The following is a 17,561-nucleotide window of genomic DNA, read 5'->3' on the forward strand; positions in this document are numbered from 1 at the left end:
TCTCCACGAAGCACGTCAGTTCCACAGGAAAGGGTATGAGTGTGAGTGTTGCACACTGTGTTCTCTGTTAGTGTCGACGGTCTCATCCTGGATATGTGTTCAAAGACGCATAAACTAAAATTAATTCATTCACTTATCCTTCCACTCGCTCGTTCGTTCACGCTCTCACGGTTTCGCTCACTCACTAACCGTTTCTTCACCCACTCACACAGTGGGGTCAGTGGTAGTGACGGTGAAATCGTTATTAAACACAGGGCTGATGGAACGGTTGGTTGGACGGGCATTTTAAGCACTGTATACTTCGAGACTTGTCACACAAGGAAGAACAGATGCAGAGTAATTTATCAAAGAGATCGATGATCTGGACACTCCACGATGTACTGTCAAGGCACGTGTATAACACTCTCGGTAGAACTGTTGTTTCGGCAACCAATGACCATGACCTCATGACCGCGAGGAAGGTATACGACCTATTCCGCCTAGCTTTCAGGTCTTTGGTTTTTAAACTGATTGGGTTTTTTCGACTTGATGCCCCGGGAACATCTGAACACCTTTGAAGCCAGGAAATAGAAAGTGATCAGGTGAAACGTTTACAGGGCGTCGAGATCGATGACGCCGACAGTCTGCGTCCAAATTAATCGAGTCAAATTACGAAAAAGTGTGATGAACATAGGCTATTGTTGCCGTCATTTTTAATTCACTTGCAAACTGACTGCAATTAAGTGTTCGAGTGAGAGACTTGGGTTTTACACCACTTTGTTACAAAATGTGCAACATCACGGCGGAAAACATAAGAAATGGACTTCACAATTGTACTCGTGTGGGGAATCGAATCCGGTTATTGGACTTGACGAGCGAACCTTTAACCACTAGGCTACCTCGATGTATGTAAGTCTAGACCAGTGAGATCATCTGCGTAGTGTACACATACCCACACATGAAATGTAAACTGACTCGAAGCCGTCCAGTTCAAGTATACTTTCCTTCATATCGAGCGCCAAGTTGGGAAACGACAAGAACGATCTTTTAACGTTTTTTGGTTTGACGGGGCCAGGTCAAATGACACAAAGGCTCCGGAGTTCTATCTGAACAGCGCATCTCGGGTTTATTGCTCATCGGGTTTATTGTGTTAGGTTTTGTGTGTCGGATGCTGTAGATGCATGTCTTAGTAATTAACGTTTTGTCCTATGAAATGAAAGACAGCGCCGTTTCGATTACCCATTGTACGATAACGCATGTAAACAGTTCTCGACGGTGATATCATTCAAGCTACTGCTAATTCAAGAAACACAGATAACGTTTGCTTCAATAACAATGAAAAATGTTTTCGCATGCCAAATTCCTTTTCAGTGTTTACAGGTACAGACTGATATGCAGCCTCGCCCAGGTAAAATATCACGTCACACTGTCCGTGCTGGTTCTATACCAATGTAGACCAAGTTTAAAGAACATGGAGGGAGGGAACTGGTGTATACAATATGTCAGTGTCAGCTTTTTGTGAGAGAGAAGCTGAACGTTTACCACTACTCGGCAATTAATCTATTCGGTCACCTCAGCCAGTTTTCCTAGTGAGTTTACTTTTATGCCGCACTCAGTAATATCCCAGCTATTTGACGGCGGTCTAAACATAATCGAGTCCGATGAACCGCACAATCAAGTGATCAGCGTCATGAGCATCTGCCAAGTGGGATAGGATGACACGTGCCAACCAGGTCAGCGAGTCTGACCACCCGATGCAATTAAAAACGTAATTGGTAGTTGATGTCCTGCAACTTAGAAAGTTCTACCGGAGATAGAGAGAATGTAGGGATAAAAGACTATTATACTGACCCATTTCGAGTTCAAGTCCCGGAGCATTTCTCTCATATGAGTTTCGATGGTTAAACCTCAATATTTGACATTTAAATTTCTCGTAAATACAACCACACTGTGCACCTGCTCCCACATCCATCAAAAACACAAGGAATTGTGAAACTCAGTCACTTTGACAAAATGCCACGCTTGATACAAGACGACAGGACTCCGGCTATCGGTATGGTCAGCCAAGGTGCTTCAGATGTGATGATTGCCATGGATGCACCCCGATGTGCATCCATCCACTGTTAGTCGACATTTTCGGGACACCGGAAGTGCTCACCGTCCGCGACCTGGTGCACCACCTGTGACGACAACTTGACAAAACCGCAATATACGAGTTTGCAGCTGCTAATTTGGCAAGGAGGACAACTGGGACAGGACAACGTCATGTAAGCGCCCAAACGGTTCGAAGACGCCTTGCTGCTTGGAACATCCGATGTCGTCTTCCGTACCGTGGTCCAACCTAACTGCATCGCCTCAGACATGCCAGACAACGATGGGCAGCAAATGGGACCAATCACTTTCGAGATTGTCATTTTTTCAGATGACTCCAGGTTTAACGTATCCTTTGCAGGTGGACATCAAGGGATTTATCGAAGTAAAGGAGAAACACTTGCGCCAAACTGTCCTTGAAGATGGTCATTTTGGAGGGGGTGCTACAAATGCCAACTTTCGATCCCAAGTGGTAGTAATCAACGGCAATCTGAATGCTCAACGTTATTTGGACAACATCTTTCGTCCGGCTGATGGATCAACATGGCGGTCGTCACCATCTTGTGTCTCAGAGCATCAGCATGATGATATACGTCCGTAAGTAGCCAAGGTACCAAGTGACGTCATCAACAATGAAAATGTTCGTGTGCAGACCTTGCCTTCATTGTCCCAAGACATGAACCCAATTGAGCACCTGTTGGATGAACTTGGACGTCGGGTTTGAAATAAACCTGTGCCACCAAGGAAAGTTGCTGAATTGACGTAGGTCCTTCAGCATCACCGACAGACCATCCGTCAGCTGTTATTTCAATGTCCCAGAGACTGCGAGCATGTCATGCAGTGCACGGTGGGCACACACGATGTTGTCTGCAAGTGACCCTCCTTTGTTTGATGATGTTGTTGTTGACTGGAAACTTTCAGATGATATTATAAAACTTTTACCACTATCAAAATCAGCCACAGTCCTTGAGCTGAAAGGGTACTCCCAACACTGGTACCCGTTACATGTAGATGTAGTTTTGTCTGATTAAATTGCGGAAACAATTAATATCTGTGAGTAATGAAAATTAAACTGGAAGTCCGAAACAGTCGTTTCGTGAAGAGGCGCACACAGCCATGCTTTCAGAATATATCGCTGCCCAGAGCTGAAAAACAAGTGAAGTCAGTTAACCGTCAATTATTTAACTATTGATAGTTAGCTATACTATGGATAGCTTTACGTTCCTATCATCGATTAATTGCTATTGGAGACCAAACTATTGCAATGCATCGATAGTTCGATGCATCGTTATAACCCTGGCTGAAATCACGGTTCGTGTCCACAATGTGCACTTGTCTCGCATGTTGCTTGAGAAATGAACTCCAGATCGTCCTTGGATGCAAAGCACTCACACCAAGAGGACTCTAGTGCTCGAGTCTTACAAAGTAAACCGTCAAGCCTGACATGCCCTTACTCTGTACTCCCCTACCTTTTGTTCAAACTCAGGCAGCCATTTTAACTTCCCATACGACCTTCACCCACCATCTGAGATTTGACCTTGATACCCGGATGTAGAAATTACTTTCCATATGACTACCGCTTAGCTATGGGCGGGGACGGGGGCACGTTTGGCTGGTATGTATTACTAACATAAACATAAATATTGTTTTTTCTGGGAAATATGAAAGAAGCAAAGCAGGATTTATAAGGAAACTGGCATGGAAAACTGTACTGGCTGTTTTGCAGGGTGTGATGACTGTTTTGACTGCACCTTGGGAAAACATATAGAATGCTTAAAATACACATACGAAAACTAGTGTAATTTGATAGCTGTAAGAATGCTCCTCAACCAATATGTCATATTCCTCTGACTACAACAGATATTTGTAACATACGTTAACGTTATAGTTGAGATTAAGTTTTGTCAGTATATATTATACCTCTTATTGGGATTAAGTCACATGCGGGATTTGAACCCTTATACTCAGGGTCAGTGCAACGATCAAACCCATACTTCACAGCAATCAGACACTAGCTGTCTACCTGGCCTCTGTTTTACAAAGCTATGGTAGTGCTACGACTGTCGTGCCTCCTTTGCTGTAACATAGACTTAAGGCAGTCATAGCGCTGTCACAGCTTTGTGAAACTGGGTCTGGACATTGTGCATCCCTATCACAAGTAAAACTTGTCACGGCTCCTAAGGCCGGCACAATAAATATTATAGCATTGTGTTTTCAAAAGAGCTAGTAAAAGCATGAACAATAGTCCTCCCCATTGTGTCACGACGATACGTAAAGTATTGCGATGCATTCCTGTACCCATTCCTCCCCTAAATGAACTCTAGGAGACAATCTACATGAGGAGACAAACATATTTCTGCTGTGGAACTATTTCCCCAGAAGTATCCAGGTGGAGATACATGATGTACACGCGGAGACACGTGTGGGTAGAAGAGACCTTTTCTTCCTTGGAATATAAATAAGCACGTGGGCAATACCGCAAATATGTCCTATATATGTTTAGTACGCGACAACATAATGCAGCAAAAATAAAAATAAATATGCAAATAAAAGAGTTGCATGTTTTGGTAGCCCATGATCAGATCCGGGACCTAAATGTGGTTTGCTTCACATCGAACATCACAATCACAAATCACGACCGAACGTTGCACCCAACTCCTTGGGTCAGCCGGGGATGACGTTCCACAAACAGTAACAAATGGACACTGTTTCTATCAGGGATTGGCGAGACTCCCCGCCTTCAGGGATGGGTGGCATGCAAAACGTGCTCACACAGTATATTATAACGACGCAGTCATCAACTGGGCCAGGCTTAAAGTTTGCTTGTTGGTTGGCTGGTTGGTTGGTTGGTTGGTTGTTTAACGCCGCATTCCACCTGACAATGTAGCATCATCTACGCGTTAGGATGCGATGTGTTAACCAAGTTCGTGAGTCTGACCACCCGATCTTGATAGTCGATTCTAGGGTTTGCTGAGGACCAGTTCTAACCTGAATCTTCACGGGTCGACAGGTACAAAGATACCTACACATGCCAAGTAGGTTAAAAATCTCTACAAGTTTTCACTGCGTGAAATAATGAAAATGCTGTTTTAATAACAGCGGTGTTGGTAAATTCAGATACGCGCTGAGATGTCGAGAATGGTGCGAGATCTACTTGAAACACGAGAGTGAATGAGTTCAGTTTTATGACGCTTTTAGCAATATTCCAGCAATATCACAGTAACACAACAAATTGTGTTGTACCCGAGTGGGGAATCGAACACGGGCCCTGGAAGTGACGAGCGAACGCTTTAACTACTAAGTCTTGGCTACCCAACTGCCCCCATAAATGTGATAGCAAGTGATATCAATGGAAGATGACTTTTTCTCAAGCCATTAAATAGACATCATCATCATGTTCAGTTACTCGATGATGTTCTTTTCACTACAAAAAAGTAACACAGCTATGAGCAGTATGCAACTCTAAGACTGACGCTTAAATTACTTTAAACAAGTGAATTTTTACATTGAATATGAGCCCCAGTGGGATGAAAGACTCGTGATTCCAAACCTGAGGGAATTGGACTTGCTTCATTTGGGGCTTTAGCATTGCAGAAAAGCCTGGGCGGAATGGGAACCCCCATACCTACACAAAACACTTTGAATAAAGGTTTGATCAGGACCATTTCATCAAACCGTTACTCAAAGCGTGGCGGGTTACAATTCTTTATGTTGTTTGGGGGTTTGTCTGCTTGCAACAAAAACAAACTTTTCAAAACTGTTTATACTCCCAGAAAAATGACTGTAGTGTCTTTCGAGTATATTCCCTTTATCTATGAGCGCCACGTTGTCAGAGAGAGAGCTATAATTAGAAATGATACTTCCCATATTTTATCTAACCAGTCTGAACCTCTTCCATCTGGATGCCGCTTTCCATTACCTTCCTTGAAACAGAGCTCGGCAGTCCTTTACATCATCCAGTATGCATGTTATTAATTGCAACAAACATTTGGAATACTTATCATACATGCGACAACTACTAGCCAAGCCTCTTTAGTCTTTACCTTTGAGGCTAACCTTGAGGACAACTTGATGTCACGCAAGCAAGCATATCAGTCTGACCTACCGATACCCGTTCCAATTTTAACTGAGAATCTCAAAAGATTGAAGACTGTATCCTATGTATCTGCTCATTTTGAACCAAGAAACACTGAATAATTCATGAGAAATGAAATGAATTACATGTACCCGAAATGAAACCACATTTGAACTGAACTCAAACCGTCTGCACTGGAAACGCATAAATTAAACATGATTAGAAATATTCAAGGGCACTAAGTCAGTGCATGTCTCATGTGCACAAATGTTTCATGGGTTGGGCGTAAAGGGCGGATGGGAAAACGGACCACTGGGGCGGAGCAGGGTTCAATACCTCTAGCTAAAAACTTCGCTCGGGCGGAAAACAAAATCTCATTAGTCTTGCCTGCATCCTAAACGAAGAGCCATGGTCATACACTTACGATCACATCATCGTTTCGGAAATCAAGGATCGCTGATTTGACCGCAAGGGAGGTCATTAGCCATCGGTCGTACTTCAAGTACAACTTCCGGTTCGTGACGTCATTTTCCGGAAACAAAACGCCCGGGACTTGACCGACCGAGAACGATTTTTTTCTGTAACCCACTCAGATAATTAACAGTCCGAGTAGTTCCGAGAATGTTAGAGATCTATGGACGAACTCTATTCGACATCTCTTTTCCCTTTCAGTCGTCCCATTTCAAATGATATTAGACCAGTCACATATCATAGACCAATCAGAACGCATGTATTGTCAATAAGTACCTTGGTCACAGAATCTTTCCTTGATATAGGCGTGATAGGGTAGCCTATTCGTTAAAGCGTTCGCTCATCACACCGAATCCCGGGTTCGATTCCCTACATGGGCACAGTGTCCAATTTTATGGCGCTTCACCGTGGTATTGCTGTAATATTGCTACAAGCGATGTAAAACTTAACTCACTCACTCACCAAAATATATTTGCTTGGTTTTCTGGATCTGTTGCGCCTACGCAAAACCTACTGCATCATTACAAAGGAAACCAGTCTGCCTGATACGTTTGTTGATCGGCATAGCTTGTCCCGGAATGACGCGAGTGGGCAACCCCAGCTCCCCGACTCTCATCTTTAACGTTTTATTACAGTGTGCTGTTGCTTTGATGATACATTGCTATGGATCGGCAAACAAACAATAAAAACTACAGAGCCAGAGAATTGGCAGGGGCAAAACTTTCTGAAGATATTTGCCTCGGTATATCTGTCCTTATTGGTAACAAAACGATTCAAAATCCACTTCCCACCAACACAATCAATCAAAACCATCCAAAACACAAGGCACCATTTACGTTGATGGAAACAGCAGTGCATGTACCTGCATCCAGATCAGTTTGTTGCAACATTAGGCTGTTCCTCCAGGGCGTGGACAACGTGCTCACCGAACATGTTGTTGAATGAAAAGAATGTAGGTGTGACTATCAAGCATGGTCTGTACTGCTGCTATCTGGTGAGCAAGCCACGCCTCACCAGCACGGTAGAAAATCCATTTTGAAGCTAGTTTCTTACAAATAAGAACACTTCCTACCGGTAGCCGAGAAGTCAGAGTGACTTTTGAAATTTTTAATGTTTGATTTAGTATTCAAATTCAAAGTGGATATCGTGTACAGCCAGTCGTTTCTGAGCGCCGTGTCATCACATATAACAGGTTTAACATCGAAGGAGCATTTGCGTTGTGTGTAAAATGGAAAATACATGAAGCCGAATAGTTGGAGAAATCACTTTTGGCTCAGGAACTCGACCCATCCTTCCTGGGATTCAAGATTGATTTTGTTATACTGATCTGGACAACTTAACACAGTTCGAGGACGCACTGTTGCTGTGAAATTGCTTTGACACATGATCATGAAATTTCTCAAACGGCAAATTTGCCTTCAACCCCTGTAATATCAAAAGGATAAACTCATGATCAACTTTGGCCCCTTATTACCATCCTATGGTGCCAACGTCCTTTGTTCAAACAATTTCTTTCGTTTGTTTGGTGGCATATGAATATCAACGTTGAGATGTGTTTTACGAGCGGGTCTTTGTTCATATAGAAAACTGCTCGCTACATATTCTGACTGTTTAACTGGAATAAGACATTTTCGGACTTGACAGGAACCAAGGTTCACTATCTTAAAATCAATTTTGAAATAGGTTATTAATGTAACATCTTTGCGGGACAAACTCATATCCCTGAATATATCTCTGCATGGCATGCTTTACACGGCCTGCATAATAATGATAACGATAATGTCGTTTCAAAGCCGATCTTAATCATCGTACGAAATAACTGCCGGCCCAGAGGCCCAAGGTCGGTTGTTATTGTATCGGGCCGGCAGTTTCAAATATTTGCAGGCCCTTGTGACCTTCAGTAAATTATCTGTCAATGTTTTCAACCAGAATCTTTCCCATTTTTTAAATATCTTTATTAACGCTCTGGAATCATCCATGATTCATCATGATTCGATAACTTACAGTTTCACTTCCTGGTATTTCCGCGTCTTGCGCTGAGGAATGACAACACCAGTTTTTACTAAAATACAAATTTCCCGCTGCGCCATAGCCTTCGCTTATTGATTTTGTAGAAACAGTTTGAAACTGTGTACGGAATTGTGTGTGTAGTTTTCATTGGTTTGAGTTTGACAAAATGGGCCTGCAGATTTAACTCAGGACTTGTAGACATTAAAGCACGCATGCCCTGGTGGCCAGCTGGTGAATTAAAGCACTGTAAACACTGAACTTACACCGTTCGATGAACTACAAGCGTCAGTTTTTTAACACATATGGACAGTGTTGGAGGTTACCTCGAACACGAGCACTTGATGTTTAATAAATCTGGTTCAGAATTTGAAGCGGACGGTCTCGGTCAGTCCCTGTGATTATAAGAGTGAGCATGTTATAACACCGCCTTTAGCATTATTATAGAAATATCACTGCCCGAGACACTTTACCCGTGTTGGGAATCGAACCCGTGTCTTTGGCGACACAAGCGAACGCGAAACCACTTGGCTAGCCCACCGGCCCTATAATTTTAAAAAGTATCTTTCATTACACGACCACGAAAGAGACACCAGTACGAAGAACCTCCATCCAATCCATCTATCCATGCTGACAATGGAAAGATAAATGACAAAGGCATAAATACTTCGACAACAGACAGGCATCGCAGTCACAATCAGCCATATTTCCCATGGAGCTGCAAGATATCAGCCCCAAAGACATAATACCACTACCCCTTCCTATGTTATGTCTCCAAACACTGACCAGTGATTAGCTTCGTGATTCTCCATGGGCTCCTCGGCCACCAATAACACACGCACCGCGCCTACATAATGGAAGAGCAGGGCCCCGAGATATTGATACGACTGCGATCGAACAATGTTGGCCGTGTTACAGTTGGCGAGCGAATTCTGGACAAAGTGTTTATTTGTACATATTTACCTACTTCTACTCTTTTGGGTTCGGGTTGGGAATAGTAATTCTGGCTGAACAGAATGGTAGTCGTGTTTCATGTGAAATTATCAGGAAGCTGAAGTACTGTTTTGTTTATATTGAAGCATTCACTACACAAAACATCTGGGTGTTCTGCTATTTGTTCAAGTGAATTCTGCTGAATCGTATCCCGGTACTGATACACCAGAGACTTTCCGCCATATTTGTTTCACCATCTATTTTGAACCGCCTTGACGAGCTCTGATATAATCGATACAGTCCTGGAACAGACAGTAACGTTTGTTACTCGTGGAGAGCGATTTTTGGCCGGACACGAGGCAATAAATCCCACGTGACTTACTATGCGGGTCAGTGGCGGGCGCTACCGATAGGGCTGGACATGCTTACGAACACCCACTGTCATCGCCTACGTTCAGTTAACCATCCATATTATTTCACGTTTACACCCTATGGAATCTGTATCAGCGGATAATCGAGGTCAGTTTTGTCTTTGGAGTTGACGTTAACATGTAAAGGGTGATCGTGTTCCACTGACTGCAGTCAGTCAACATTGGGTGAAAATCTAGGCAATATAACGTGTGCAGGAACATCGTCTCTGACGAGTTGAGATAATTATGTAACTGCCACAAATTTACATTGAGTTAGCATAAAGCCTGGGCGACCTTTGAAATAAAAGCTGGGACTGCCATTTCACCCGACTAACTCAAGAGTCCACGCAAATCCAAACGATTCAGGCAGTGGCTTGAATGGTGGGTGTTTCTTTTGTGTCATATGGCAGTCTGTAAATAATCGAGTCTGGACCAGACGATCCAGTGACCATCAGCATGAACATTTGCGCAATTGTTAGTCCTGTTAGTCGCCTCTTACGTCAAGCATAGTCGCCTTTTATGGCAAGCATGGGTTGCCGAAGGCTTATTCTATCCCGGACCTACACGAGTCCGATAACTGATTGGATGCTACATATCACAAGAGAGAAATTCGGTTTTGGAGGACTTAAAGCCAGACTGCAAATTGCCACCCGGTGTTAGTTTCCCATTAAAAACTGCATTAAGCTCCGGCTAAGCTCTTTTTCTCTATAAGCCGCTTGACTGTCTAACTTTAACATTTCGTTAACCTGCTCCACAACTACATCCTGAAAACTGAAAAAAAATATTTTTGATCGTTAAAATCCGTGTCTCTATCTTTCAAGCATCAGTATACATGTACAACCATGGTAACCCAAACTGGACACACCCAGTTTCCCAGTCACGTGGTAGTGATGAAGGATATCACTGTTAAAAAATACAATAACCATGCTATCTGAACGAGGTGTTGGTTCACATGTGAGAATGTCGCAACTGACTGGCCCTGTATAATCACTGACTGGAAATAGACACGCCCTCTGTCCTTACAACTTACATGGCAAAACGCATATGCGCGTTTCCTGTGTGTAGATGCCCTAAATAGAACAGGGGGCAACGTCCGAAATGCGTGTCGTGAGTTCGTACAGCTGGTCGGGCATCGTGTCGGACACTACCACGTCGATCATAAGGTTGCTTAAACCCTTAATAAATTTGCATATATTTATTTGTCAACATACACATTTTTATTATTAAACTGAAGAGGTTAGTTTATTAAGCAGCTTTTGATGTCTTTAAGCCGCGGAGGCAGCATGGCAATTTTTATTTTAAAAATTGATAATCTGTTTTCACAATTATTTAAATGACTGGTTTCTCGTCAGTGAACGTAAATGTTTACGGACTCTGTCGATTACCGAATCTTCCTAGTAGCACTTTGGTGCAACATGAGAAATATGTGAAAAATATTTTCAGGGTCGGGATTTCTAACCCGGTTCCAGAAAGAACCAGGAAGGCACATACTGTTCTTTTTCGAAACTGATGTTCTCGCCATAAACTGCTGTACTGATGCGTCATAGTTTCAGCTAGATGTGTATGCAAACACAGATACATAACTGCCATTACCGCAGCGGCGAGTGTACTCAGTTTGCCAAACGGACATGCGAGGCATTGTAACTCGCGTCCTTAAATGTGAATGATACAATTAAACCACTTTGGGCGTGATATCGTTCATTATATTTCATTCAGAGCTTGTCCAGACAATTGCTGAGATCTCGGACAGTCAGCTGACATACAAGCACGAGTCACATATTGTCATAAACAAACTCAAGTAGGACTAAAACACCACCTTGTATTAGTAACGCAGCCCGACTATTTGGTCCCTGCCTTCACAATATATAATTCATTTGATGTCGTATGTTTATTTCTTTGGTGTTTCACGCCGCACTCAGTAATATTCCAACTATATGGCGTCGGTATGTAATAATCAGGCCTGGGCCAGACAATCCAGTGATCAACAACATGAGCATCGATCTACGAAACTGGGGTACGATCACATCTGTCAACCACGTCCGCGAGAAAGACCATCCGATGCCGTTAGTCGCCGCTTACGTAATTGACCAATTTCGTCGCATGTAACAAGATATGAAATTTGTAAACCTTCGTCCACTCTTCTTATTTTAGAAACCTGTAATTGTTAGTTCAAAACCCTGATTTCGTCCAATTAAGAATCGATCACTTAACGTCTTGGAGTGAGTGAGTTTAGCTTTACGCCGCGTATAGCAATATTCCAGCAATATCAAGACAGGGGACACCAGAAATGGGCTTGACACACACATTATGCCCATGTCAGGAATCGAACACAGGTCCCCGGCGTGACGAACGAGCGCTTTAGCCTCTAGGCTACCCCACAGCCCCTGACGTCTTGGAGATATCCTCGCGGAAAGATAGAACCACCAAGATATACTGCGAGGGCGCTATGCATATAACTTAAGTTTAAGACTTCGTTACTAATGCGGACGGTCTTTTTGAAACGTCTTAGTGCTTAGACTAAAATCAAAACGAACGCCCGCAAAGTATCACCGACCAATGCAATCACTAACAGTCGACACTATCCGATCAGAAAGAAGTTCTGTTGAGATTTACGGTGCATTTCAAATATGACGACTTCAAATTCGGATTACGCTGTATTCGATTAAATTTTGAAAAGTTGTCAGAAAATATTGGGGAACGTATAATAGGCGGAAGAGATTGTAGGGACGTACGTCCGAAGTCCGACTATGACAAGTCACTTGTAAGGTGTATCCGACCAGTGAAGATCTGGGTTAGAATTTGTTCCTTGTCAATCCTTCCTTGTCGAGGCGACTTACGGGACCGGTAGCCAGGTTGGGTCACCTGGTTGAAGCATGTCATGCCAATCACATGATTGTCGAGTCGAGACACCTTAATTTACAGATCGTCCACATATAGGAGAGGCCACGGTGACGTCAGTGTTTTGATCACGTGACGCGCCCGAGTACTTCCGGTAGGCAGAAGTTAAACATAAACACGAGAGAACCACACAAGCTGCATACATTTGATCGTTGACTTGTCATGCGTAACAACTCCTCCCGATCTGGTTTTCTTTTTTCTTTTGGTGTTGTATAATGAGACAGGTACACAACCTTTATTTTTCTAAAACATTTGTGGAAAGTATCTAATTGACAATATCCAGATTTCATACTTCAATGAAAGCAAGAATGTAATGCAAAAACTCCCAAGTGTTTGTCTCGCATTTCTTTCAAACAATACAAATTTTAAACAAATAATCCCTCACATACTGTTTCTTTGCTTACATATTGTCAGTGACATAATCAGGAAAGGTGAGTAATCTGCCTCACCTGCCAGTCATACATGTTACATAAACACCACCCCAAACCTTCCTTGTCAACTATAACAACACATGCATCTAAATGGCATTGAGTTACCATTTTATCACAGCTTTTCCTTCTTATGAAAACAGATAAAGAAGTAGCATTGATCTAAGCTAAATCTTTAAATGGCATTGAGTTACCATGTCATCACATTAATTCCTACTTATAAAAAACACATACAAAAGCAGCCTTGATCTAGGCTAATCTCACCAACAGGGTGGTTTCAAAACTTTCCAGACACACTTGTAGTAGGCATCAGCAATATATTCTTTATTCCTAACAATTCAATATGTAAGTTAAACAGTCATCTCACAAACATAATTTTCTCGTAGCAGATATCCAGCAAGCACAGAGGTATTTTGTCATCGACATTGTGGTACTGTGTCGGAAAAACGTGTCCACTTTCCACATATTCATATGCTTTCAGTTACTTGAGGGTCTCACAGATTCGAGGGTGAACTGACCTGGGGTGTCTATCAGATAGAAATAAAATGTTAAGTACATAATCCGACCATTGTTTGCCTTTCATGCTACACCGGTTCCCATCGTTATCATCAACCATTGTGGCTTTCTGCCTACCCATGTCTGAGTGAGCGTGGTTTGTGACGTCACTTCCGTAAACATATGGACACCGCTATAGCTGTAAAACCGTTGTAAGCGACGTTAACAACATAATTAAAAGTGTATCAAAGAGCTTGAGAAGCATTTTGACGAGAAGTTTGTTGCCTTGCATTCGGAACCAATCGTACTGTTTTAACCTTTACATTAAATGCCCAGAGAATACATTGGTGCACTTTATCATGTCGAAAACAACGCTGAAATTAGTCAGGTTAAAGGTCAGTCTCACATGACATGTACTAGCAGTGATCGCTGTAGGTTTTGTACGAATACGTGCAGAAATAAAATTATAAATATGTAGTCCAAATCTTTTGCGCGTGAAATTTCATGCACATCCTGAATCATGTTAAAATTTATTGTTTGTCTATATGTTACAGTTTTAAGGTACTTTTTACAATGATGTAGATCAAAATGTATGCGTCCACAACACGCAGGAAAAATATTTTTTGCGTGGTTTTATTACTTTTTTGCGTGAAAAATGCATGTTTCTGCGTTAACGCGAACACTGACAAGGATGTCCTGCAGTAACCTGCAGTCCTCACACATACTGAAGATATAACACGGTGTCACCTGCAGTCCTCATGTATATACTAAAGACCAAATTTAGCCATGATATAACAGTGTATCCTGCAGTCCTCACACATGCTGAAGACTGAAGTTAGCCATGATGTAACACAATGTATCCTTCAGCCATCACACGTATTAACACGACGTACGTTGTATGCATTTAATATATACTATTTTGTTTGCGCTCAGCAAATGTTTATATCATACAGAAAAGCTGACTCCTGTTGATAGAGGAAATCACTCACCGACAAGACTGACGCAAGTCCCTACATATGGCGCATGCATTTAATTACAGGTGGAAAAAACATGTATGTTGCTTTTTGTGTTTAATCAGGTTTGGCCACTAGAGAAAGTGTCCCGGGAGCTCAAACAACAAATCAACACTGGATTATTATACAGCGATCGATTCTTCATCCAGACAAGGAAACTTCTCACTGGTGAGAGATGAGGATGACCCGTTGTGGGAGTATCAGATGTTAAGTGGCATCACTGACATGTCTGTAACCACCAATGTCAAGGACGACTTTGGTTTGTTTGATATCAAATTAATACCACTACCGCTTACGGTAATGCTTCATAAGCTATTACCAGTGGCGACCATAAACAATATTCACTGATATCACGACAGCTGCCACCACGAATGATACTAGTTTGAACTGCGACATCAACCACAACGACTATCACCTGTAAATAAGTATCACCATAATTTTTTAAGTTACATCTAAGAATCAATACTGTGCACATATTTTGAGTTACATCAGTCCGTTTGGACTCCACGAACTAAACTGTTTACATTGACTGCTTGCATGCATGGTCTGATTAAAGTCTGCGATGCTTGGCAACACAATTTCTGGAAGACACAACTTGCATTATTTTCGGTACCGCCTCACCGGGGTTAAACATATATACCCAACGCTCTCGCCATGTGTCGCAAGATCGACTCGGGTGAACATTAATTTCAAATTCGACATGAGCGTCTGTTGGACACATGTACCCGTCTGGGGTGCACACACTGCAGTATGGGTCACGACTGGGTTTTAAAGTCCGTCTCTACACCACTAGCCGTGTTGACATAATCCACATCTAATTGACACCAGGCTTCTGTAGTCCGTACACACGGCGGTCTGTGAATGAATGAACCACCGGCGTTCTCACCTGCCTCCACACAACGTCAGCTTCAGCAACATCCTACCTAACATCATCTACAAAAGGTCGTCTTTAAATTGGCATCTTCCCAACTTACCGGTCAGTGCGGAGCAGACGACCCAGTTCCAAGCTGTGGCGCTCATCCTATCCATAGTCAATTTCTCGCCGACCATTAGGGACCGGTCGTGTAGTTGCGATCTCCCTGTATACTCCTGACTCACTCTTTCGACTGGCCTCGCTCTGTTCTCTCAAGTTACAAAGCAGTCCCGCGCCATACTGCTACCACTCGCCTCAGAGAATGGACTGATCCGGGGTAATGTCCATATTACAATATTTTCATTGATTGTGTCGCTCCCAAACAGGTCTGACGTAACTTATTAATAGGATGAACAGTAAGAGCCAAAAGACTTGGCTCAGTGCTCATACGTTTACAGCAATGGGTGGACTGCGCGGCACGCTTAGAAAACTAACTTACACCAACCGAGCACCGTCTTTTGGTAATCTAAGCGATGTTTCCGGATAGACTCAAAACCAAGACACGATATGTACAAGCTCTTAAAACTTTCATTGTACAGGAAATATTAGGCACATTTGAGTGTCGATGCGTTCACGTAGTTGTTTTAGTGCAACCTTCGTTTAAAGTTGAATACAATTTATAATAGATTGGTGTAAACATTAAACAACAAAAATATACAAGTTACTGAAGCTCGGTTAATCGATTGTTTGATGAAAGCAAAAATATGCTGTATGTTTCTTTCTAGTGTTTGATGAACTTCCAAATGGATATCATTCACAATAAACCAGAGAAAATGGTTTATGTATGACTCGTTTCATCTATTCAATGTATGTTTAGATGAATGACTCATGTGTCAACGCTTTCAAAGTTAAAACGCTCCAAGCCTTGGATATTTGCAATTGTTTCAGTATAGTATGATCAGTTAAAATAGGTTTGATTTTAAGATGGAACAGAATGGGTTATTGTGTTTAAAGTGAGAAATTCGGGCCTGGAACTCATATCGCGACCTATCTTGTTGCCTTCTGTCAATAATTTAATGGGAACCTGGCTTAGACTATTGTCAAAGTGTTGTGTAACGTCTGTATGGAAACGATCTTATAATACTGATGTGTTTTGGTCTTATTTCTTCTTATTTTTTCCGTGGATGCGTTATTTTCTGAAATCTTGAAAAAAATAAAGACTAATGGCTTTAGTTTAGTGTTACGCCGTACTCATCAATATTCCAGCTAATGGCGGCGATCTGTAAATAGTCTAGTATGGACCAGACAATCCAGTGATCAACAGCATGATCATCGATCTGCGCAACTGGGAACTGATGATATGTATCAACCAAGTCAGCGAGCCAGACCATGCGGTCCCGTTAGTCGTGTCTTGCGACAGTCGCGGGCTTATGTACAAACAATATTGGTTGTCTATGTAAAATGTGACGAGTATGCTGTCAGTGTATGGTGGTATGAACAGTATTGTCTGTCTGTGTAGGTTGGTATGAATGGTATCATCTGTTTGTGTAGGGTGGTGCGTGCAGTATTGTCTGTGTAGGGTGACATGAAAATTATTGTCTGTGTAGTTTGGTAGGAACAGTATTGTCTGTGTAGGTTGGTAGGAACAGTATTGTCTGTGTAGGTTGGTATGAACAGTATTGTCTGTATAGGTTGGTATGAACAGTATTGTCTGTGTAGGTTGGTATGAACAGTATTATCTGTGTAGGTTGGTAGGAACAGTATTGTCTATGTAGGTTGGTGGGAACAGTATTATCTGTGTAGGGTGGTATGAACAGTATTGTCTGTGTAGGTTGGTATGAACAGTATTGTCTGTGTAGGTTGGTATGAACAGTATTGTCTATGTAGGTTGGTGGGAACAGTATTATC

General features: G+C 42.3%; 1 protein-coding gene across 1 annotated transcript in view; it reads right to left on the reverse strand.

The window, feature by feature from the left end:
• The window catches only part of LOC137295777 (uncharacterized), a 46,489-nt gene extending 30,551 nt beyond the window's left edge, over positions 1-15,938 (reverse strand). The window contains exon 1 of the mRNA XM_067827317.1: positions 15,775-15,938. Coding sequence (XP_067683418.1) covers positions 15,775-15,850 — 76 coding nt within the window. The 5' untranslated portion in view covers positions 15,851-15,938. The remainder of the gene's footprint in view (positions 1-15,774) is intronic.
• Positions 15,939-17,561: the final 1,623 nt, after the last annotated feature.

Source organism: Haliotis asinina, chromosome 9 (genome assembly GCF_037392515.1).
Source record: "Haliotis asinina isolate JCU_RB_2024 chromosome 9, JCU_Hal_asi_v2, whole genome shotgun sequence".
NCBI lineage: Eukaryota > Metazoa > Mollusca > Gastropoda > Lepetellida > Haliotidae > Haliotis > Haliotis asinina.